Source organism: Saccopteryx bilineata, chromosome 3, assembly GCF_036850765.1.
Source record: "Saccopteryx bilineata isolate mSacBil1 chromosome 3, mSacBil1_pri_phased_curated, whole genome shotgun sequence".
Classification (NCBI taxonomy): Eukaryota; Metazoa; Chordata; class Mammalia; order Chiroptera; family Emballonuridae; genus Saccopteryx; species Saccopteryx bilineata.
This window is the reverse complement of record NC_089492.1, coordinates 35,984,383-36,010,747: the sequence shown is the minus strand read 5'-3', so window position 1 is coordinate 36,010,747 and position 26,365 is coordinate 35,984,383. Positions and strand designations below refer to the sequence as shown.

Here is a 26,365-nt window from a genome sequence, read left to right as displayed (position 1 = left end):
AATGAAGTTGGACCCCTGCTTTACACAGCATACAAAATCTGTTCAAGAGGGATCATAGACCTAAAATGTAAGACATAAAAGTATAAAGCTCATAAAGGAAACCAAAGTGTAAATATTTGTGTTCTTGGGTTAAGCAGTGGTTTCCTCATATAACACCAAAAGCACACACAAAGTAATTGATAGGTTGGAGTTTACAAACCTTAAGTTTGTGCTGCAGGTGATCTATCAAAAAAACTTAAAAGACAATCCACAGAACAGGATAAAATACTTTCAAATTTTATATTTTACTTGGATCCAGGATATATAAAGAGCTCATACAATTCAATAATAAAAAGACAAATGGTCCAATTTAAGAATAAGCAAAGGGGGCCTGACCTGTGGTGGCGCAGTGGGATAAAGCGTTGACCTGGAACACTGAGGTCGCCGGTTCGAAACCTTGGGCTTGCCTGGTCAAGGCACATATGGGAGTTGATGCTTCCTGCTCCTCCCCCTTCTCTCTCTCTCTGTCTCTCTCTCTCCTCTCTCTCTAAAAAATCAATAAAATTAAAAAAAATATTAAAAAAAAAAAGAATAAGCAAAGGATTTGAGTAGACATTTTCCCAAGAATATATGCAAATGGCCAATAAGCACATGAGGAAATATTCAATACCATTAGTCATTAGAGAAATACAAACTGAAGTCACAATGGAATACACACCAGCTAGGATGGCTCTAATCAAATAACACCCAACAGTCCCACTCCTAGGAAGATATATAACGGAATTGAAAACACAGCCACAAAATTTGTGTTTGAATGTTGACAGCAGCCAAAAAGTAGAAACAACCCAAATGTCCATCAACTGATAATGGGTTAAGAAAATGTGGTACCCCATATGATAAAGCATTACTCAGCCAGAAAAAGGAATGAAGTGTTGATGATGCATGTTTTCATGTGAATGGATCTTGAAAGCATTATGCTAACTGAAAGAAACCAGACACAAAGTCCAGATAGTGTATGATTCCATTTATATGAAATGTCCAGAGCAGGCAAATCTGTAGAGACAGAAATTAAAATAGTGGTTGCTGGGGCTGGAGACGGGTAATGGCTAGGGGTTGACTGCTTAGTGTGGTATGGGCCTTTAGTGTATGTGGTGATGATAATGTTCTGGAATTATATAGTGGTGATGTTTGTGCGATCTTGTAAGTATACTAGAAACCCTTGAATTAGATGCTTTAAGACAGTAAATTGTATGGGAGTTATATGTCAATAAGATGTTTTTAAGAAGTAGTTTCTCTAAGTTAAGATATTTTTTTCTGTTTAAAATATGGCCCTGGCCAGTTGGCTCAGTGGTAGAGTCCCGGGTTCGATTCCCAGCCAGGGCACACAGGAGAAGTGCCCAACTGCTTCTCCACCCCTCCCCCTCTTCTCTCTCCCTCTCTCTCTCTCTCTCTGTCTCTCTATTTCTCTCTCTTCTCCCCTTCTGCAGCTATGGGTCGATTGGAGCGAGTTAGCCCTGGGCGCTGAGGATGGCTTCATGGCCTCTGCCTCAGGTGCTAAAATATGGCCCCAGTTTCAATGGAGTAAGGGCCCCATATGGGCAGAGCATCACCCCCTAGCGGGCTTGCCAGGTAGATCCAGGTCAGGGTGCATGCGGAAGTTTGTCTCTCTGCCTCCCCTCCTCTCACTAAAAAATAAAATAAATAAATAAATAAATAAATAAATTGGAGAGCAGTAAACTTTTTAATATTACAGACAGTGATTCAGATGTCTGACTCTTTACAATGAACAACTAGTCAGTAGCTGGATGCCCAGAGCTTTGCTGATTAAAGAACCACAAGAGAAAGCACACTTGAAAAGGGTGTGCTGAGGGAACTGGGCAGCCAGGAGGAATTTCACAATTGCTGATCCCTGAGAAAGGGGAGACAAGGCTCTCCTTATGAAGAGATGTAGATAACGAAATTATTAATAATGACTATTAATTTAGCTACCTAATAACTGCTGTTTTTAGCTTCATCTGGGATTATGTCTTATTTCTTCAGGCTACAATGAAAAAAAACATTAATAGATTCAGTTAAGCTCAAACATTGATTGAACACATATCTATGCGAGACGCACTGTACTAGTCCTTGGATATAAGATGTATGACATACTCTGCCTTCACGATGCTTATAGGCTTATGTTTTCTTGTAATGAAAACATTAAAAAAAACAATGAAATAAGGCAAACACAGAAATAATAAGGCTATTAGTTTTTATTTTTGGTGGCTAAGTGGGAGATAAGGACAACTTCTGATATATGATACATATAAAATAGACTATAGGTTTTAAGGACTCTCAGTCTACCTATGATGAGGTTTTTGAAATTTTATCAATGCAAAATATATAGAGAAGGATGTAGGTCACAAGAGAAACAAATATTTTCAGAGAATTGTGGGAGGCTACTTCAGTTAGTCGGACACATACTTTATAATACAAGTTTCTGTGTCAAACTTTGTGCTGGATACTAAGGGAAGTCATTGGCCTTGGAAGAAGGGATGCCAGTTGCAGTGTGGGCAGCTGTGTTAGGCTTGCTCGCCGGTGTGCCAGCTGCAAGCCTTTGCCTGATCGGTACGTGAGTGCATGGCTTTGCCACATGTGTACAGCCTATATAAGGCTATGGGTGTTTGTTCTTAGAGGGATGGGGGATTGTGGACGTGCAGATTGTGGACGTGCAGATTGTGGACGTGCAGATTGCCTGCCACTGTGAGGGGCCATTTTGCTGTTTGTTTGCCTGAGAGGTGGTTTCCCCTGCATGTGCACTTCTCTGCCGCTGTGAGACTTTATTAAGTGAAATGGCTCAATCGTTTCTGGTTCAGCAGTTTTTCTACCATCTGCCCAAATCCAATGTGGACCTGCCTGGCCATGGCCACTGCCATTACCTGCAGCGAGGATCTGCAAAAGCTGCTTCATTTTCCTCAGTTAGGAGGGCAAAAGTAGATGCTCATGTGTGGCCTTTATTCTACGAGGAACAGAGAGTCACATGGATTAGGACAGGAATGTGGGCATTAAGTAGTCCAGGGAAAGTGTTCCTTACTTAACTACATGGAAAGAATAGTTAGGTGATGAAGAAAAGGATTACAACATCTGTGTTCCAATGAGTTCACAATACAGGTGCTGGGGAACTTCAATAGGAACCTGATGGGGAAGTGAAGGCTTATATTCAATAAGAGCTTCAATAATTTTCTTACCTTTTTCAATTCTATAGCAGACATCAACTTGGATATATCAAAGCCTTTGAAAGCAAACCTGAGTTTTACCAAGCTGGATCAGATGAACCACTTCTTAAAGAAGATAAAGAGTGCACACAGCAAAGAGCCTTCAGCTCCTTCAGGTGCCGTGTTGCATAAAGACGAGCTGCCAACCTCCAAGTGTTACCGTGGGAAGTCGTCTAAACCCAGAGCTCATGGCGACAGTGCACAGAAGGTTCCATTTCAAGAAAGCATGTGGAGAACTGTTTCCTGCTTTCAAAAAATGTCTGTCCATACTACTCAGATTGTGGTCTCCATGGAAACTGTCCCGCATCCTAATAAACCATGCCTGTTAGCATCTTTATCAAACCTCAGTGGAAGCCTTAATGTTAAAGCAGCACAAAAAGTACCTGGTAAGTCACAGGAAAAGGGGAGAGGGATGGGATGATATGACTGGGTAACATCTGAAAATGCATAATTTGGATGATTTATATTATTTATTTGGAGGTTAAAAGTTTTAAGAGCCATTAGAGATGGGACATTTTGGGTTTGTAACTTTATTTTAAAGAAAACTTTATAACAAAGTCTTTGAGCTTGAGTATTTTAAGGCCCTAAACTACATGTTCCTGTCCACTTCTTCAGGCCTGTTCCTTAAAATGTATTTAAAACTTTTCATTCCTAAATATCTCTTACCTAAAACAGCTGCAGTGGAACAACAAGAACTGGTTTTATGAACCATTAGAGTAGTGGTTCTCAGGGTATGGTCTCAGAACCAACAGCATCAGCATCACCTGAGTGAGAACTTGTTAGAAATACAAATTGTCAGACCTCCCCCTGACCTACTGAATCTGAAATTCTGGACAGGGAACCCCAAATCTGTGTTGCAGAAGCCGTACAGGTGATTCCAGTTCACTGCATTAACACTGGTAACAATTTATTTAAAAAAGAGAAATTGCCCTCGTGGCCAGTATGCCACCCAAAGTGTAATACGTAGAAGTCAGGGTTCCACTTTGCAGTGACAGTGCCATTGAGGATTATCAGGCAGCGGCACCTGGCAAGGCAAGGCAGAGCTTCTGTGCCTGGCCCTGCAGAGAGAGGCATGGGCCCTGCCCCCTGATTGTCCTTGATGGGTGGAGAGGTGAGAAATTAACAGGCAGTGACATCTACCTTGTCCTCTCTGGTTACCATGACTAAAGTGTTACGTGCTTTTTCACACTAAATCAGGAAGGGTAGGTAGGAGGCATGTGAGGAATGAGAAAACAGACAAGGCACAGGTGGGAAATAACAGGGTTCAGTCACTGAAACTGCTACTGTAAAAGTTCAAGGCACAATGCCAGAAATTTTACTTTAAAAGTGAAAGTAGCAAGAGGGACACATTTTTTTCTACTTTAATTTGCAGGAAAGAATGGGGGTAGAGGGCGATAAAGTAAATCCTGAAACTATGTGCAATTTAGCAGCTTACTAAAAAGTAATTAAGTGGCAGCTGGAGGTGAACTATAACTTGGTTCCATGGAGCCAGTTTGGGCACAGTAGTTTAAGAGATAAAGAAAAAATTTATAGTTAGGAAGTATGGATTTTAGGCCAAAAAACAGATGATTTATTTCTTTCTCACCAGAAATATTTGTGACCAAGCCTTCTAAAACACTGTCCTTTTATTTTATTTATTTATTTTTGTCTTGAAAGTTAGAAATAAAAAATGTAAGGTCCATGGTACATGAAAGATTCTGAAACATTGGAGGCTACAATGTCTTGATTTATCCACAAATAAATTGTATCCCAGACAACACTGGGCCTTTCCAGTTATACCTTAATCATATGGCAGGGAAGGTTAGGACTCAGTGAAAGAGGTTAAATGTACAGTGCTCAAGTGTAGGTCATTTTCTTTTTTCAGCCTCATTTCTTGTTTTATTCATCATCTACTTATATTTTATCCATATTCAATGATGTCTATCCTTGTAAACATCTCAAAAATATAATTAAGATCCTTTTACTGAGCTTTACAAGATAGAAGGCTCACTCTGTTTTTGTAACTTGTTTTTTCCCCTTTATACTATATAGAAAAACTATGTACCCCTATTTTTTTTACAATTATGCTCTTTAATCTAGATAGTCAAACACAAAAGTAGAAACTATAGCTTTGAGTGAGACATAAATCATGCAACTCTAATTGTGGGATCCAGCAAATGTTCTAAAATAGTTATTTGTGTCAACAAATCAAAAGATTGAAGTTAGCCATTTAAAAGGAACAAGTTTATTATGATAGCATAACAAACACCAAATTTGTTTTCTCTACATTTCTGCTTAATGTAATGACATGCTCAAACATTTTAAGAAGATAACAAAGTCAGCAAAATAATAATAAATTATGATTAAGTGAAATAAGATTATGTTAAGTTCTAGTTATTGCCTAAGGTTGATTTCTAGAAAATTATAATTGACAGATCACTATATAGTTTTCAAAAATTGATTTTTAAGCAAAACTTTTTAAAGTAAAATATAATTTAAACTGAATATTAATTTTATTGTATATCTGAATATCTTAAAAACCCATGCTTTGCAACTTGAATGAAATATATGTAATTATGTATTTGAGGTATATTTTTGATTAAGTGGTAAAAAAGTATCCACAAAAAAAAAATCTTTCTACCAATAGTCATATTTCATATTTTTCAAGTGACATCATTCTGCATTCAACCAAAATTTTTATAATGCATGTTTGAGCTCAACAGAGTTAATGTCAGGTTTTTATAGTTTGAATCTAATGCAGAAATACTTAACTGTGTCTTTGATTTTATAGTTTATGTAACTATTGTGACCATCTGCAGCAGCTGCCCTTTTCAGATTATTTGCTGAACCAAATTGAGCACAGTGACAAAAGTAGTCATCTCAGATGTACTCTTAAACAGAGAAAGAAAAAGGAGCGTTGCCTTGGTACAGTATAGCCATCTGCTGTACAGATGTTATTGTATAGAATGACTTAAGATAAAATAATTGTAGAGAATTTTCATTAAAACCTCACCAATTTGCACTTGTTTATGCGAATCTGCATAACTCCCCAATGAGACAACACACTTGGGGTTTCTTTGGTTCTCACTCACTTTCTCTTTGATCCTTTTTGATGTGCTGACTTTAATAAACACAGTCAAAAACACTGTGCAAAAACATCATGGAAAAAACTACAAAGGAATAATTATAGCAGCAGAAACTACTCTAATCCCTAACTTACGCAAGCTATTTTTAGTGAAATATTTTTTTTAACACTCTTTATGTGACAATGTTATATAAACAGGGTAAAACGGTCTTTTCCAGATGAGTTTTAATTTAGGAGCTGAAGTAGATTTGTAATGCTGGAGGAATCTTGTGTTCTAAGTGATATTTAGAGAAACACAATTGAGAATGTGTTGTAGGCATGTTTCCTCATTCCTGAAAGGTACAAAAATAGTTCAGTTCACCTAATTATATGTTTTAATCATTTAACTGTCATAAGCTTATGGGAAGTACATGGGGAAAGGGAATAATCAAAGAGTGCAGGGGGAAAGTTATTTCTCTTCTCGAGACCTTGTCAATACATTTAAATCTGAAATGCTTTTATATTCATTTCCTGGTTTTTACAGTGAAAGACGGACAGATTACTCACTAAAACGTGTTCATTGCTTGAAACAAAATGAAATGGTTAAATGTTTTCCACTTTTAAAAAAAGCTGTGAGATTCTCTTAGTCTCCTATACTATTCTGTAATCCTCAACTATGAGAGTTTCAAAGGACTTGATTTTTTTTAATCCACCTGCAGATGCTAGTGTACAGTGACATACAATAACCTAACTTGTATTTTTGGTAGATACTTAAATTCTTCCCTATGTTTTTGGGGAAAGGGGCCTAAAGTTGATTTTAGTAGATGTAATTACTTGTATTTTTTGAGTTGATATATAATATTGCCCAAAAACCTCCCCCCCAAAATGAACACCTATGGTTGTATTATCAATAACCGAATGAATCTTATTTAGAAATTTTATCTTATTTTCTTAATGATTTTAAGGCAGATAATATTTTCTCTGCTTTCCATTATATTCATCCCATTTCTATAGTAACAACCTACTTTCCCCCCACATATGCTCACAGAACACAATCTTTTTTGCTGTTTGAAGTATGCCTTTTTGGAGAGGCAGTGAGTATGTAGCTGTAAATTCTGAGCTAGCAGTGTAGCACTTTCCACAGGCGGGGTAGGGAGTGAGCTGCTGACTTTAGCTCCCCTTGTCAGAGTAAATTATGACTCTATTAGGGCGGCACTCCTTAGATTCCAGCCAACAAGGATGCCGGTTCAGGCAGTAAAATAGCTGTGCTTTCGACTTCCATGCTCCTTCCCAGGGGCCCTCAGATTAGCAATCTCCATGTAGATTAAGGAAAAGGGAAATAGGACATGAACACGTTATGAAGCACAAAGGGTTGGGAGAAAAGCGGGAGTGAGACCATCTTGTCCGGCATTTTAGTAAGATATGGGAAAAGTTGCACAGAGCCCCTTTGCAAAGGGACTTTTCGTCCATGCAGGAAGAAATAAATTGAACTCCTTCTAGTCAAAAAACTGGTTTAAATAACTTTCGCTACCCCTGCCTCTGTCATCCAGATGTACTTATCTTTATGTATAAACAAAAATAGGGGGAAAGCATAACCATATTATTTTTCACATATACAAATGCCTCTTCTCGTGTTCACTGAATTCAGGACCAATAAAATGTTAAGAACCTAAAGTTCCTTTTAATGTACTGTACTGAAAACTGAAACCGCGTCATTAATTGATAAAAGTAGAGCTCCAGCTTTTCATTCTGCGGTTAACTGAATCTTCAGAGGAAAGCCTCGTAAGGCGCTGTCCTAGCCATCGAAGGCTTCAGAGGCGCAAGCAAGCCTACAGGGAAATAAAACATCAAATTAGATATGACTACCTAAAATGATATGTTCCAATAACAAGCCATTTACAACACCCCAAAGACTTTGTTACTTTTAGAAAGAAATGATACTTCTTTCCAATGCCTGAATAATAGGAAATGAATTCTTTGACAGTTCAAGCCAGAGGACAAACTTAACTGTTGAGCAGCCGCTGAGGGCTGAAGTGGAAGCGCAGCTGGTAGGCAGCTAGACAGATCACTAACCCACCTTACCGAGCATTGGGTGTGGGCATGAGGGTCTCGTCATGTTTGACACCGGGTCCCAAGTAGGTTAAACCCAACACTCGAGGAAAGGTAGAGACCTCACTGGGTATATAACATCTGGGATTTTATTTGTCATTTTGGCATACTTCACAAGCGCAAAAGAAAGAGTAAAAGGGGATTATCTTGACAATGAAATGAGTTACTGAATCTTGTGATAATGAAAAGCAGAGGAGTTCTAATGCCTTTCTATAGTCCCTGAGGTAGAGGTGTGTTTATAGTTTTGCCGAAGTAAAATATAGGCAGGCGGAACAGATGGCCGAACATCCGTGAAACATGACACCTCTCATCCCAGAACTGAGTACCACTGTTAATCCTGGTCAGATTCCCTCCTATTACTTTGTAACAAGGTTCAAAGTTGCTACTGATGAACTGGCGTGTCCCTCTTTTTTTACTCCTAAATTACCTGTAGATTACTGTGTTTTCTCAACAGTGATATTTTTCTTTGCATAGTGGTAGAATGAGACATTCAGAAAAATAGAATACGAAGTACTGAAAATTGAGTGGGAAATAAGTAGAAAGAGTAAAATTCTCATAACTCTTTTTCAAAATAATGTTCCATATTATTATTCTCATATATGGGGAGACAAAAAACATAAATGTATAACATACTCTATTGAGGAGTAATTCTTATGTGCTGTTCTTAGAAATCATATGCAAAGGAGAAGAAATACCAGCATACAAACTTTTTATTATCCTTACTCTATTTTTTATCATAATATACTGTTAGACAATTTCAGACAATAATAAGCAATAGTAACTCTACTATCTTAGAATGATCTGTTTTCACATCCTCAATAAAGGAGGTAAAAATTTAAGAATGATGTTTAATAAAAATCCACTCATAAAAAAAAACCCACCCTTAGATATACTCTGTCCAGGCCTGTTTATAGTCACTTACTCTTTTGTTTAACCAAATTATGTTAATGCAGTCTTCTACATCTTTCACTTGGGATATTTAGTTTTATTATGGTAAGGACTTATGCACGTGGAAGTGTTATGTGATTATTGTTCTCCATGCACATTTTTGTTTGAGTGCTGTGTGGTTACTACAGTTGTTTTGAATTCCAACAGGAAGCCTTTACAATAGATAGGAGAGCAACTGCAGATATTAACAAGTTAACCACTGGGTTGAGTTCCTGACGTGTTAATTTCCAGGTTGAATGAAAAGTAAAAAGCACATAATAAGCAACCCTGTCAGGCTGCCGAGCCCGGCTGGTCCGCGCTGTGGTGGGTGAACACGGTGTACCTGCCCGGCCTTCTCAGGGGATGAGCTCATCGCGCAGAGATAACCATCTCTGACTTTTTCTTCTGATTCATCACGGGCCTGAACTCCATTTGAACCTTGTTAGACAAAAAAACAGGCAGAATTCCTGGCCCAAGCTATAAAATATAATTAAGGCCTTTTGAAATGATGTGTAAAAGAACATTGCTGTACCCCCACTTATAACCACTGCCACCACCACAACCAATAAAGTTAAATCAAGCACTGCCTGTAATGGATTAAAATAATAAATGTTCCTGGATTTCAGTGTTTGAAGTACTTGAAGAAAACAGGCTCCCAGCAGCCCGGGTAGCTGAATGCAAGAGAGACATTTATTAATGACGAGTTCAAGGATTTGGCCTGTTTAAGATCATTACTTTCTGTTTACCGTGTGTTACACATCTCTTATATTTTTACACAGCCCACATGTGTCCATATGCAATAATGAAAAGCTTTTTTTTCCAACAAAAGAATTGTTAATTGTGTAAATATGATTCTCTTGGGAAATATGAAGTCTTCATAAGACTGTGATCTCTTCTAATGAGAAATCCAGTGTAGTTACTATGCTTTTCCAAGTATATCATGTTCAAATCTTGTCTCTAGCTAAATTAGTCTATTTCATTCTATTGTTTTTAGTTACCAAATTCCAAACTTAATCTAGCTTGCTAGAAAAATGTTGGCCTCAGGTTGTATGTTAGAATTATGCCCCATTGCACTGAATTTGATGTGCCTTTTGTACTATAGCAAAAAATGCATTGTTTTCTTCTCCTAGTTTTAACAAAGGTATGGTAAAGAATTATTTCTCTAGATTTACATACATTTTGGGAACAACTGATAAGAATTTCGCATGCACACATATTAGAACAAATGTTCCTTTGATAAGAGGGAAAAAGGACCTTTCAGACAAAAAAAAAAAAAAAAAGCTGTCAATTAACATGAAGACAACTCACTGTGCAAAATCCTATTGGAGAACAGTTTCCAGTTCTGGTTATTAAATGCTAGGAATCCTTTACTTGTCAGCTCCTCCTCTGCATCCTTGCTAGCACCTTATAGATTAGCATTAAGTGAAACAGACAAGAATTGTTACAGCCCTCAGCGTTGGAACTATGGAAAAGGAGAGGGTTAGAAGTAAATCTCTATCCTCCACTCAGCCTTTTGCTTTGCTTGTGGGTGCAGCACATCGCCCTCTCCTCCACATAAGCCAGTAGGCTAGTTACTGGGAAAGTTTCTGGCAAAGCAGCCCGGTCAGTGATGAGTGACTGAAGACATACCGATGTTCTTCTGCTCTCTGGCCGGGCCCCTGGACCTGTAGGCAATGTTGGCATAACATACTGAGGCTGTGCAAGACAGCTGGGGACAGAAAAAAACCATTTATTCTCAACCCTGTTACCAACTGAAAAACTTAAAATGCTAACTTCCAGCAGAAATTTTTATAAAGCAACATGGTGCTGGAAGGAGGCAGACAGAACTGAATTCCAGCCCTGCTACTTACTGGCAGTTGATTATGGTTCAAGTTACAACTTAGCTCATTTCCAAAATGAAAGTGAAAACAATTCACAGGGCTGTTGAGAACATTAGGTGAGATAATGTATGTAGAATACCCTACACATTCCTTGGCACAAATTTATTATATCCCTCAATAGATATTGGGGTATTTTTGTAGCTTCCACCCCCTACTCAGTCCCACCAGATGAATGCTGAGGTCATAGCTCATTAAATTTAACCCGTTGAGTAGTACGAACGTTCATGTATGTCCTCATGCCCCTCGACCATCCAGAGCACAATCGATTTATTTTATAAATGTGTAATATAAAAAAAGCAAATATATGTTCTTCTTGTTTCTATAAATTGGTTATCAAACAAACATGATTTTAAGTTAATAAAAGTGTTACTGGAACTAATTTCATTTTTTAAAAAAAAACCTCAACCCGTGGTTCAGTGAACATGAAAAAAACTCACAACTCAAAGGGTTAAAGCTGAAAATTATCTTAAAGATCTTCCTTTTCTTTATCAAGAACCCTTGTTATTCTTTCTCTCATGGACCTCATAATCTAAATAAACTGCATTGAAGATTACATAGCAAATGTAATTATACCTTCTTGCTATGACTCTAACCAAAAATAAAAGCGTTAGTATACCTCCACAGCCCTGTCTCATACAGATTTATGAGTTCTTCCAGGATCTTTGAAATACTGAAAATACTTCCTGGACCACTATTACTATGTGGGACTTCCTAAGTGTCAAAGAACCCTGGTTTGAGGCCCCATAAGCTAGTTCTAACTCCCTCGTTGAGTTAAGAGGGGAGAGATTGATTTGCCCAGGGATATTCTGAGACAGAGTAGGGACTTAACACATGTCTACTGGCTTCTGGTCTTTCTGTTATGCCAGTCTTTAAAAACCTGGATTATGTAGATCAAGATCAGTTTCTAAGCCATCACAGTAAATTATTTAGCAGGTCATTTTGGTTTCAACATTGTTAGAGTAAGTTTATACCAAGCCTTCCATTCATGTGACTTACTTTTTTTTAAAAAGAATGATTCATCAGCTGTTTCCTAATGTAATTAACCAGCTACTGTATTAATGTAAAAACCTATGGAGTATGTATTTGCTATTATTCTTTCCTCTCTGGGAAAGTTGTCATACACTTTCCAATATTGCATAGTCAAATCTGCCAGTCTGTTGTTTTTTAAACATAGACACATGATCCAATCAAGTTTTATTTTTCTAATAAACACACTGTAAAAACAGTGAGCATGGTGGCAGATTGGAGGGAACAAAAGAGGCAAAGCATGTCCTCCGTCACCCTTTGGTATTTTTAGTTTGGTTTTTCTAGGATCTGGGAGTTTTAAAACATTTCTCAAAAAATACCTTTCCCAGACAAGGGCCAAGTATAAACAGCCAACTCAGCAGACATTGTCATCTTTCATGAGTAATTCTCCCCTCCTTTATGTGAAAGGGGAAAAATACTATTTCTGCTACTTATCATTTTCTTATGTTCAAAGGAAACGGTTTAGATTAGTCTAGGGATCCCAACTTTTACTCACCATTGAGGTCAAGGTGGGAGTCCCTGGAGACTGGGTGTCCCACCCATGAGAAATCATTGATTGCCTTGGAGAGGGGATATGTGTTAGCAGGAAGACCACCCAACTGGACTGTCATTTTGATGGCTTGACGTTTTGGTAAAGTTGGGAACCACTCGCATCCCTTTCTACTTAAATTTCAGTATCTATGTAGTTCTGACATTTTTATGTGTTGTCCCACATATTAATCTTATTTTGTATTTTAGTTTATTACTAGGTATAACTATATAAGCTTATTAAAAAATAGAATGTAATTGAATAGGATCTGATCAACTTATAAATTCTGATCAAGGGGAAAAATCAATTCTCTTTTTTTTCCATGGTTAAAATACCCAAGTGCCATTTTTATGTGCCTCAACATAATTAGTCGAAGGAATTAGAAATAGAAAGATTTCTAATCATATGTCTATGGACCATACTCACAAACATTTTTTTTTAGTCATCTAGTCACTTACGGTCACCTTTTCATGGGTCATGTTGATAAAAAAATTTTTCTTCCTCACTTTTTTGAGGCATCCTGGTGCTTCAACTGTTATGCAAATCGACTTGAGGATGTATCTAACACATGTTTGCTGATTTTCTAGTAGCCTTAGATTGCTTCCAGCTGGATAAAAAAAATACCTGGATATGCTTTGCTAGCACATGTCATCATTGAGAACTCTTTCTAATGACATACAGAAGCTTGATTTAGGTTACATTTTGCACAGTCAGCATGTAGAGAATAGGAGCCTTTACTAAGGGTCTAGTAAAGACTGATGATGTAGGGCTGGCAGCATTTTGTAAACATTCTCCCAAACAAGTGGTTTGCATTTATTAGTCTTCTGAAGGAGTATTTTAAAGGTCATGAAACTATTTGTTCCTTGACCTAAATTTTTACCCTCAGTGAAAAGTATGTCAGTGTGCAAACAAAGCAAGATCATTTCTGTTTATCACACCAGTTGTTTCTGAAATTACTTCTCAATGTTGCCACAGCTCATTTAGCTTCATTAAATATCTGCCATTAGTTTGCTAGAGCTGAAATTAAAAATATAAACACAGATTTTTGAAATAAGCTAATGGAAAAATCAGGCAGAAAGCATTCTGTCGAGTGGAAGGAGGTAGAGGGAAGAGTTTATATATTCAGTCCAAATGACCTGAACACACAATCACTGAGTGCAATGCTGAGTCCTGGACAGGATCCTAGAATAGGAAAAGGACATGAAAGGAGAAACTGGTGAAATTCAAATAGATCTAAATTGGTTAGTATTTTACTGATGTTAATTTACTGGCTTTTGAGAACCATGCTATACAGTAAGTTGTTAACATTACTGCTTGAAGGATATCATAGTTGAAGGCTATCAACTTTGCTGAAAGCCTAAAATTATTATAAAATTAGAAGCTTTTTAAAATGACCTGATCAGAGATTAAGTAACTTGAATGACATTCATGTTTTTAAATGTTAAGTGTGATTATTTTAAATCTTATACTTTCACATCATATTTCTTTAATTTTTTTCTTCACTCATATTTGGGGTTGAAGGTACAGTGTTGGGAAAACAGCTGTGTTAGGCTTGCGCTGGTTTAACTGCTACAAGCCCTTGCTTGCTTAGTGTGTGAGCACATGGCAGTGCCACGTGTGTCTAATCTATGTAAGGCTGCGGGTGCTGGCTCTCGGGTGGATTGCAGACGGCGGATTGTGGATTGCCTGCCCGACACTTTGGGGGTCATTTTTGCTATTTCTTTGCCTGAGAAATGGTTTTCCTCTGCCTGTGTGCTTGTCTGCCATTGTGAGACTCTATTAAAAGAATGGCCCGGTGCTTTCTAGCTCTGCAGTTTCTCTACCATCTGCCCGAATCCAGTGTGGACCTGCATGGCCTCAGCCACCAGTGTTACATACAGAAAATGTAAAGCATAACACATCAAACACCTGTATACTCACCAGTTAGAAAAAAATGTAAACATTTTGTCATATTTGCAATACATACAGACAGAGATAAAACTTCACAAGATTATTCAGTCTTTTCCAATGTTCCAATGCTAAGAAGATAATTCTGCTTGTAGTCGTTTTGTCCAAGAGTGCATGAATTCATTAAAAAAATAAATAACACATGCCTTAACTGTTGCCATTCATACCAGATTTTGAATGTTTAAGTATCCAGCTTACATGAACTCTGTATTCTCTGTGGCCCTTTGTTTATGTGTGTGGTGATCTATAAAATAAGATTCATTGTATCCCAGGGAAGATATTTAGTATATTTCCTGATTTAAAAAGGGGGCGGCAAGGGGGATGTCTAGGGGAGCTCAGGGGTGGGGGGAGATATAGTCAGTGGGACACTTGAATATATGTAAACACTATAAATTAAAATCAATAAAAATTAAAAAAGGAGGGGTTGATGTCCCATAGGCCAGCTTTTCAGAGTGAAAGAAAGGAGAAAGGAGAATTAATAACTCTGTCATGAGTCCCAGGGATTATTTTCATGTTTGTGGTAAAAATGTGAAGTTTGGTTTACCATTTATAAATGACCCTTGTGAAATTCCTCACTACTCTTTATTAAGTGATCACCATAATCTCTTATTACTGGTCACTAAGACCGCAGTTAAAACCACTGAACTAACATGTTTTTCTATTATTTTGTTGTGAGATTGTTGTTGTTTTTAATTTGGCAGGAAATGTTCAAAAGGAAACATAGAATCTTATTTTAAACCTAAAAGCTGGTACTTGTGGGTGAACCCTTCTGTGGTCCACAGATAACTAAGTGGGTTCCCTCCTGAGGAGCAAAGCCACAGCAGGCTGCTGTGCGTAACAAACAGGGTGGGCAGGTAGGCACGTGGGGGTAAGTTAAATTAATCTCAAAAGTGAACCAACCCGTAGGGAAAACAGCAATGTTAGGCTTGCTCACTTGCGCTTTGCATGATTGTACATGAGCACATGACAGAGCCATGCGTGCATAGCCTGTGTAAGGCTATGGGTGCTTTCACTCAGGGCGGATTGTGGATCGCTTACCCACCACTGTAAAGGGCCGTTTTCCTGTTCATTCTCCTGCTGCCATGAGAAGCGGTTTCCCCTGCCTGTTTGCTCCCCCACCATTGCAAGAATCTATTAAACAGAGAAGGCCCAACACTTTCCGGCTCCAGTGTCTCTACCATCTGCCTGAATCCAAGGTGAATCTGCCTGGCCTCGGCCACCCGCATCACACACCCTGATTTCTTTGTAAGTGTATGACACAAAAGCAAAAAAGACCAAAAAAGGCCATAGAGATAGAGACATTGATATCTATAGGTCATTTGTTTTTTGGTGTTTTTTTGGTTTGGTTTTTTTTTTTCTTTTTAATGAATTTATTAGGTGGCACTGGCTAACAAATTTATACAGGTCAGGTGCACAGTTCCACAACACATCATCATCTGTACTCTGTACTGTGTGTGCACCACCCCAAGTCAAGTCTCCGCCCATCGCCAGTTATCCCCCTTACCCTCCTCTATCTGCCCCACCCCACTCCCCGCAGCAGTCACCACACTGTTGTCCATGTCCAGAAGTTTTTTCTTCTTTCTTTTTGCTCAATCCCATTCACACACCTGCCAGCCCCGCCACCCTCCCAGCAGCTGTCTGCCTACTCTCTATCTGTGAGTCTGTCTCTGTGTTGCTTGTTACTGTGTTCATTAGATTCCACTTATAAGTGAAATTGTATGGTACTTGTATTTCTCTGCCTGGCTTATATCACTTGGCATAATAATCTCCAGGTTTATCCATCCTGTCACAAAGGGTAAGATTTCCTTCTTTTTTATAGGCAAGTACAAAGTAGTATTACATTGTGTAACTGCACCACAGCTTTTTTGTTTTGGGGTGTGTGTGTGTGTGTGTGTGTGTGTGTGTGTGTATTTTTCTGAAGTTGGAAACGGGGAGGCAGTCAGACAGGCTCCTGCGTGCGCTGACCGGGATCCATTTGGCATGCCCACCAGGGGGCGATGTTCCGCCCATCTGGGGTGTTGCTCTGTTGCAGCCAGAGCCATTCTAGCACCTGAGGCAGAGGCCATAGAGCCATCCTCAGTGCCCCGGGCCAACTTTGCTCCAATGGAGCCTTGGCTGTGGGAAGGGAAGAGAGAGACAGAGAGGAAGGAGAGGGGGAGGAGTGGAGAAGCAGATGCATGCTTCTCCTGTGTGCCCTGGCCGGGAACTGAACCCGGGACTCCTGTATGCCAGGCCGATGCTCTACCACTGAGCCAACCGGCCAGGGTCTCAAGCCCATTCTTAATGAAACTTGTAGGGGCAAATATCAGCCCTTTCTTTTGATAAGTCTTTTCTTTGATAATAATCTTTGCTTCCATAAAGTTGTCTTTTATTTCTGTCTTATTATTTCTTTGGCTTAACTTTTGACCAATCACTTTAGAGTCATATTTTAGGGATGATTAGAAATAAATATATCAGAAGGGGCTCTCGGCAGGTTTCTCACTGCCTAGGAAAAGGTTACAAATAAGGAAAGGTAGAAAGCTAGAAACTACCTTGTGGTGTTGGACTAGAATTGGAGATATTGGTATAAAGTTATGATTTTTAACATATTTAACGATGGATAGATACAGAGATATAGAAGTGTATAAATGACCAGTATACATACATATACTTGTTAGCACTCTTCTGAGAGAGGCTAGCTTGAAGAAGTATCACCCTAGTAGCAATAAGCATGCCTACCTCCCAGACTTTGCTTTCTAGATACCACTCTTCAATAAAGGAAACCAAAGCTCTTTAGAGAAATGGCTGAATACCAGAGATGGAATGAGAAAAATACAAGATGAGCCTGAAATGTCATTTTTATTCTTTTTAAAAATAAAAACAGCTTTATTATTTGTCTCAGAAGAAAAATGGTATATGCTATTGTTATAATTTTATACATTTTTTAGATTAGTGATACTAAGTCTTTAAAATTATTTGTTGCATATAATTTTTCTGTTTGCCATTTGCCTTTTTATAAGTACAGAGGTTTTACATTTTTTTATAAACTAAAATTTATCAGGTTTTTCTCTTTTTATTTCTAGCTTTTGACTCATGATAAGAAAGGTTGCAATTTCATATAATATTAAAAATCTTTATCCTTTTTCCTCATTGCATTTTTATTTTAATTGACATATTGAAATGTAATATCCTATTAGTTTCAGGTATGTATCATAGTTATTCAATATTTATATATTGTTCATATGAAACGATCCACACAATAAGTCTAGTTACCAAATTTATTATAATATTATTGATCTTATTGATCATATTCCCTATGATCTACATTACATTACCATGACAATTATTTTATAACTAGAAATTTGTACCTCTTAATCCCCTTTGCCTATTTCACTTTCCTACCAACCTCTCCTGTCTCTGGAAGCCACCAGTTTGTTTCTTGTATTTATGAGGCTGTTTCTGTTTGTTTTGTTTGTTCATGTATTTTGGTTTTTTAGATTTCGTATATAAGTGAAATCACTTGGCATTTGTCTTTGTCTGACTTACATCATTCAGCATAATGCCGTTAAGGTCTCTCCATGTCACAAATGGCAAGATTTCATTCCTTTTTATGACTGAGCACATTCCATTGCGTGTATACACATGCCCCACATTTTCTTTACCCATTCATCTTTTGTGGATATTTAGCTCCATATCTTGACTATTGTGATACTACATTGAGCATAGTGATGCATATATCTCTCCAAACTAGTGTTTTTATTTCCTACAGATAAACAGCCAGAAGTGAAATCTCTGCATCTAATAGTATTTTTATTTTTTATTTTTCTTGAATTTAGTTTGCTAATATTTTATTAAGGATTTTTACGTCTGTGTTCATCAGGAATATTAGCCTATAATTTTCTGTTTTCGGTGTGTCTTTGTCGATTTTGGTATCAGGATAGTGCTAGCCTCTTTAAATGAGTTTGGAAACATTTTTTTTTCCTCTTCAATATTTTTGAATAATTTGTGAAGGATAAATATTGCTTCTTTAAATGTTTGGTAGAATTCTCTTGTAAAGCCACCTCATCCTAGAGTTCTGTTTTTTGAGAGTTTTTAAATTACTGACTCCATTTTATTACTTGTAATCAGTCTATTCAGGTCTTTTACTTCTTCATGATTCTGTAAAAATGGCCCTTGCCAGCACCTCCAATCCCAGAGAAAGTTCCAGCAGTTTCTCACCTGTTTGGGAGATGCTATAGGGGCAGTAAATGGATTTCCTTTACATATAGTCCCATCTGTGGGGGTCCCTCAGTGATGTCCCTCCCCACTGCAGTTCACCGTGCCACGGGTGCTGTTACCATGTCCGCATCTCTCTTACCTTCTTTGTGTGGTCCCTCTCTCATTTGTTGTGCAGGAACTGTTCACTCAGTCCTGATTTCTTTTTCGGAAGGAATTTCTCTTCATGTAGGGGTGTGTATTCAGTGTGTGTGTAGAAGGAGGTGAGTTCAGGATCTTCCTACACTAGTATCTTGGAACTTGTGAGAGCCTGAAACATCTTCTGTCCAGAAAGTAAAGAAGTCCCCCAAAATGGTAAGTATATCAAAAGACACAGGAACCAACTTGAAGATGGTTCAGTGTAAGCAACAAAGTAAATAATGATAGTATTCGATTATAACCCATAAAATAAAATAAATATCCATGAATCCATACTGATATAAATAAATAATTGGCCCTGCTGGTTGGTTTCATGGTAGAACATCAGCCCAATGTGTGAATGTTCTTGGTTCAATTCCCAGTCAGGGCACATAAGAGAAATGCCCATCTGCTTCTCCACCCTTTACCATTCCCCTTCTCTCTCTCTCTCTCTCTCTCTCTCTCTCTCTCTCTCTCTCTTTTCCTCCTGCAACCAAGGCTCGATTGGCGCGAGTTGGTCCTGGGCACTGAGGGATGACTCGATGGCCTCCGCCTGAGGTACTAAGAAGAGCTCAGTTGCTCAGCAACAGACTTACATCCCAGATGGGCAGAGCATTGCCCCCTAGTGGGCTTGCCAGGTAGACCTCAGTTGGGACACATGTGGAAGTCTGTCTCTGCCTCCCCTCCTCTCACTGAATAAAAAATAATAATATTAATAATGATAATAATTGAACTAATAAGAGGAGTAGAAAGGGCAGTTTTTTTCATCATAGAATGCTAATTAATAAATGTAGAAGAATAAGAAAATTGGAAATCAACATTATCATACACCACAGCATTAACTGTTGCATTCAAGAACCAGAGGTCGATGCCAACATTAGTGGGTAAAATTTGATGTAAAAGAGAATAATGCATAAGTTCTCTCACCACAGATATTTATTATTTATATATGGGAAACTAACTTTATAGTGCCAAAACCTGCAAGACACCATGTTAGCCATGTGATCAGAGTTAAATATTACCAGATACAAAACATCAGTATCACCCCAGTTTGATGCCCTGAGAAAGGCATCAGTTCTCTGGTATTCTTGCCAAAAATGCATAACCTCATTCTAATGAGAAACCATTAGATAAAAATGAAATGAGTGACATTCTGCAAAATAATTGGCATGGGCTATTCAGGAGTATCAAGGTAATGAAAAACAAAGCTAGAGGATCCGTCAGAGAATAAAGAAGACAGAAGAGACTGACCACTAAATTCAGTGAGATCCTATGTTGAATGCTTGAACAGAGAAAGGACAATAGTGAGGAAAATGGAAAATTTTAAATAAGATTTGTAGATTACTTAATATATCAATGTTATTTTTCTGATTTCAATATTTGTACTGTGGTTGAATAGCTGGGTGAAGGATGTATGGGAACTCTGAGTATTTTTGTGACTTTCAGGCAGGTCTAATATTATTTCTAAATTAAAAGAATTTTGTATGTTCTTTGGAGGAAGGAGACATGGAATAGACATGGATGGCTTCTGAGATCTCTTCCATCCAGCCTTAGTGCCCTGTGATACATGATGCAAATCAAGAATGGCATATTTAAGTACTTTTCTTTCCTAACTTTCAGTTAAGAAATCTATTGAAACAGCTGAAAAGGGGATGAGTCTAAACTGTCAGTTCAGTTCAATGGGAGATAAATAGCTGAATGGGTACCGCTGTGCCCAGCGCTATGCTGAATGAGATGGCCCTTGCCTCCAGGATGATCACAGTCTACGGAAACTTGAAAAGGATGCAGTCTTCTTTCAATCGCTTATGTTTAAATGTCTCTCTTCTTTGATATTTTAAAATGATGGAGTTGAATAGCATGACATAAAATTGCCAAGTGTTAGGAACCTATCTAAGAGAGTGAAAGCCCCAAAAGTAAGCCCACGATTTTTCAATTCGGTGTCTGATGAGATAATGAAAACATTAAAAAAGATAAGCAACCTAGGGAGCCTTTAATGTTAAACACTTTGTCTGTGAGGGACCAACAGGACATTCACATTAAGATTACCACCGAAAATTAAATATTTCATTGTAGTCTATTATGAAGATACATGTATTTGAAAATGATTATACTTCATACCTTCCCTTAATGCCCATTTACTGGATAACTGTACTGAATTAAGCCTGTGCTTTCTCAATCCCATTATGACAAGTTACTGAATAATCAGTGGGTATGTTTAGATCTTTATTATTGAGAAGCCTGTTCCAGGATTTATAATGCAATTAAGTCAGGAAGTTATGACTTAAGTTCTAAACTCCATTAATAAAGATGACCTTTGATTCTTGATTTTTTGGGAGCCTGTTTCTGTTTTATATTTTGTTTATTTTTACTTTAGTCTAAGTGAACTATAGCTTTGAATCAAGAAAAATTGTGTAAATGAAATGGAAGTCTTAATGTCACAATATATTTGATGAAAAAATTTAAGAAATTAATTTTCACCATTATAATTTTGACTGAAGTCTTAGCCCTAACACTTTGCGGGTGTGATGTCTTCTGTGTGTCTTATTTCTGCAGTAGGAACATATAGTGTGTATGAAGTTTTCAAGTCTCCACAGAATTGAAAAGTCAATGTGGGTACTGTACTTTGAAAAGTGTATACTGTCAGCCTAAGGTGTTTTTTAATCTTTCATCTCTTTTAAGGATCAAATATTATTAGAAAAATAAGCCATGAGCATTACAAATGTGGTCGGTTGAAATTCAATATTCACAATGACAATTCAGAATATGAGCTCCTTGGGGGAAAGTTAAAACCCACCACTCTAACTTTGCATTCAAATATCTTAAAGTATGCCATTGGTTTTATGAAAAGGTTTTGATCTACACTTCTAGTTTAAGTTCAAAAGAAAACCTACATTTTAAAGTGTATTCCTTTTCTGGGTATATTTACTTTGAACTATAGCATATAGTTTTTCTCATAAATCTAACCTGCCACTATCTGTTTTTAAGACTTTGTAAACTTCAAGTGGTTATGATGTGTGAAGTTTGGATTAAACTAAAATTTTTAGAAAACACATGTTATATATTTTGATTGTTTTGATTTTAACATGAGCCAGTCAAAAACTTGAGTGTCTAGTAAAGTAATATACTTTACTCTTACTGTAAGAAATCACAGAAAATTGCCCTTTCTCATCATGTTAACAATAGACAAATGAAGCAGCTGTTCTTATTCTTAATGTAGTTGTTTGAAAAACTTGCACAATTTAATGAAAACGTCTCTACTCATAAAACTTAAAATGCTCACACATGGAAAAAGTCATAATGTTTTGGCAAATATTGCTTTGTTAGGAATGTGAATGAGGTATACCTGCTTCATAACTAGAATTCTGTATAAATGGCATAAAACTGTGAGGGAAAGCCAACTGAAAAAGAAGACTCGAACAAAAGATGAATTAACATTCTGAAAAAATACAAATGATTCTTGCCCAAACATATTTTTTTGAAAAGGAAGAACTATTATTTATATCTCTTTCCATTTATTTTTATTTTTCAGGTGTAATTCTTGGGTCATCATTTCTACTCAGTGTAAATGATTTTCTTCTTAAAACAAGTCTCAAAGAAAGAAGTCGGATTCTAATAGGACCATGTTGTGCTGCTGCCAATTTGGAAGCTAAGTGGTGTAAACACAGTGGCAATCCAAGCCCAGAACAGTCCATACCAAAAATATCCATTGATTTGTGTGGAGGTCTGTTACAGGTGTGTGGGGATTGGCTACATTTTTCCCATAAGTTTTTAACTAGCCTTTGATTGTGTTTTTTGACTCTTTCACTGAATTTTAAATCTTGATGTGGTAAGAAAAGGATAGTATTGGATTGCTGTCTTATTCAACTGGTTAAACAGCTTCCTTTTTATAATTTTTTCATTTATTAATTTTAGAAAGAAAGGGAAAGGAAGGGAGAGAGAGAAGGAGAAACATCGATTTGTTGTTCCATTTATTTATGCATTCATTGGTTGATTTTTGTGTGTGCCCTCACCAGCAATGAAACCTGTGACCTTGGCTTATGGTGTCAATGCTATAACCAGCTGAGCTACCTTGACCTGGGCAACAGCTTTCTTTAGATATAATTCACATACCATACAATTCATCTAATTAAAGTGCACAATTCACTGGTTTTTTAGTATATTCACAAAGTTGTGCGATCATCGCTATACTGCATTTTAGAACATTTCACACACACACACACACACACACACACATCCCAACTCCCTGTACTCAGTAGCATTTGCACTCCATTCTGTGATCTCCTTTCCAGGTTTATGCAACCACTAATCTATTTTTATTTTCTGTTTCACTCAACTCTTCTGGACATTTCATGTAAATATGTGATCTTTTGTGAGTGTCTTCTTTCACTTAGGGTAGTGTTTTCAAGGTTTATCCAGGTGTTAGCAATTGCCAATACTTCATTCCTTTGTATGGCTTAACAATAAATACTCCATTATGTGGATATGCCATATTTTGTTTATCCATTTATCAAATGATAAACATTTGATTTTTTTCCGCTTTTTGCTATTATGGCTAATGCTGCTATGAACATTTGTGGACATGTTTTCATTTCTCTTGGATACATGCTTAGGAGTGGAATTGCTGAGTCATTAAACTTTTTTCTACTGTGTAGACTTTTCTAGTTATAAAGCAGTCTGCCCATTTCAAGCACACTTGCATCAGCAATATGTAAGAACCATTTTCTAATGGCAGATTCATTAGATTAAATTGTGATGTCTATAACTAACACTTGACATATAAGTCATATTGCAACCTTTTACTCTTTGTCTAAAGCCAAGTATAGAATGTGTGAGGGTATCCAACTTACTTCTTGAAAATGTTCTATTTGGATGGATTTTAATGTATTCTTTGTATGAGTTGATATTTCCCAAATGTGACACAGATACAAAAAACTTGAGAAATTTACAATTATAGAAAATGAAAATGACTAATTTGTTAATAATGGAGGCATATTATATATGCATTTCTATTTTCATCTAAAAATTGTGTTGCCTCAACTTTTTCATCAGTTTTCTCACTGACCCAGAGCTAGCTATGGGTGATCAGAATGGCTTATTGCTTTCTACCACTTTAGAGATTGCACATATATCAGAAATCTTCACATATTTAACAGTAAGCATGTGGTTTTGTGCTGTGTTATCAAGAACCTTAATTGTATTCGTTTTTTAAGGCAGTAAAGTAACTTCATGTTAAAAACAATAAGAGCAAAACTAAAGTGTATCATCTCTCCATTTTAAAGTCTCTGACTGTGTCTTGACAACTTAAGGGCTAGAGCAGTGGTCCCCAACCTTTTTTGGGCCACGGACTGGTTTAATGTCAGAAAATATTTTCACGAAACGGCCTTTAGGGTGGGAGGGACAAATGTATCACGTGACCGAGACAAGCATCAAGAGTGAGTCTTAGACAGATGTAACAGGGAATCTGGTCTTTTTTAAAAATAAAACATCGTTCAGATTTAAATATAAATAAAACGGAAATAATGTGAGTTATTTATTCTTTCTCTGCGGACCAGTACCAAATGGCCTACGGACCGGTACCGGTCTGTGGCCTGGGGGTTGGGGACCACTGGGCTAGAGCAATGTTTGAATTGACTTTTCACCTATCTCAATTTTTTTGTATTCAATAAAAATAATATTGATGAGGACATAAGTAGACTTAGTATCATATCTCTTCCCTTCATTTCTGAGATGCCTTAATTCCAGAAAACAGGACTGAAGTCTAAGATTTAAAACTTAGTCACAAGGTATTAGGCTGTTATTTTTTCTACCTCTATATATTCTTTTATTGTGTATTTCATGGTTTTCTTAGAATTAATGGTTGTATTGCTTTTATTCAATATATTCAGAGAAACTTTTTTTGTGACAGAGACAGAGAGAGACATAGAGAAAGACAGATAGGGACAGACAGACAGGAAGGGAAAGAGATGAGAAGCATCAATTCTTCATTGTAGCACCTTAATTCATTAATTGCTTTCTCATATGTGACTTGACTGTGGGGCTACAGCGGACCAAGTGACCCTTTCTTGCTCAAGCCAGCAAACTTGGGCTCAAGCTGGTGAGCCTTGCTCAAACCAGATGTGCCTGCGCTCAAGCGGGCCACCTTGGGGTTTCGAACCTGGGTCCCCTGTGTCCCAGTCCAACGCTCTATCCACTGCACCACCACCTGGTCAGGCAGAGAAATTTAACATTATTTAAATTTTGAATCCATAATTATTATAATATTAGTCACTGGTCATACTTCTGTTATAGACTAATACTCTTCACAATCAGAAAGAGGAACGTGGTCCTCTCCGAGAGGAAACACTGAGACCTTTGTTATGAAACTATAGCTCCTGGACAGCTGACTTTGGGCTGTGGAATACTGTGTGTGAGCACGTTTTCACTACACACAGGAGTCGGGAGGCTTCCGAGCTCACATTCATTTAGCATCTTCCGTTTCTTTTTCTCTTAAAAGACAAAGTGCAAAGAAAAGAATGCTATAATCAATATATGTTTATTTACTCTCATGACAAAATGTAGGAAGCTATTCTACAAATAATTATTATTTTATTAACACTTTGGCCTAGAATACTTCATTGCCTTATCTCAGACTGTAATATGTGTTCTTTTCGCTCTTAACTGAGTTAATTAATAAACATTACCTCACATTAACATAATTTCATCATTAATTTAGCATTTAAAGTTGATTGTTATTCACATAATATATGATGTAATTGATTTTGTTGTTTTTATATATTTACTCAAGCAATAGAATTACATCCTATAGGTCCAATTACTTAGAAATTATAGTTTAGTTATTGTTCGTAATTAAATTAAACATAATTGCAGTCGTGCATTAATTCAAAAATGATTGTACCAAATTATCTTCATGAAATGTTTGTATTTCAAAGCCACTAAAATTTTTCATATGGTTTTAAAGGTTTTCTGGGGTCAAGAACATTTGAATTGTTTAGTTCTTCTACATGAATTACTCAGTGGGTACCTTGACGAGGAGAGCAAGTTTGATGTTTCTGACACAGGGCCACATGTGCCTCCTCCCGGAGAAAAGAACCAGATGTTTCCAAGTGAACAGAGTTCGGATGACCTACGGACAGGTCTATTTCAGTATATAAGAGACACTGGTAAGTAGTGACAGCTTCACTACGAATGGTTGTTGTGTGCGTGTGTTTCTACTGCACGTTTACTAAATGATAAGAGAATAAAATCACTTAAAAAGTACATTAACACCTGCAGTACAAAAGTGGTAAATTACTATTCAGTA

The 26,365-nt window shown here is 37.2% G+C and overlaps 1 protein-coding gene across 4 annotated transcripts in view; it reads left to right on the top strand.

The window, feature by feature from the left end:
* Positions 1–26,365, top strand: part of VPS13B (vacuolar protein sorting 13 homolog B) — an 890,836-nt gene that overhangs the window by 704,504 nt on the left and 159,967 nt on the right. For 3 of the 4 annotated variants that reach the window (XM_066265971.1, XM_066265975.1, XM_066265972.1), the window contains exons 36-38: positions 3,224–3,619; positions 22,595–22,797; positions 26,024–26,225. In XM_066265971.1, coding sequence (XP_066122068.1) covers positions 3,224–3,619; positions 22,595–22,797; positions 26,024–26,225 — 801 coding nt within the window. The remainder of the gene's footprint in view (positions 1–3,223; positions 3,620–22,594; positions 22,798–26,023; positions 26,226–26,365) is intronic. The other variant, XM_066265974.1, reaches the window with a different exon arrangement.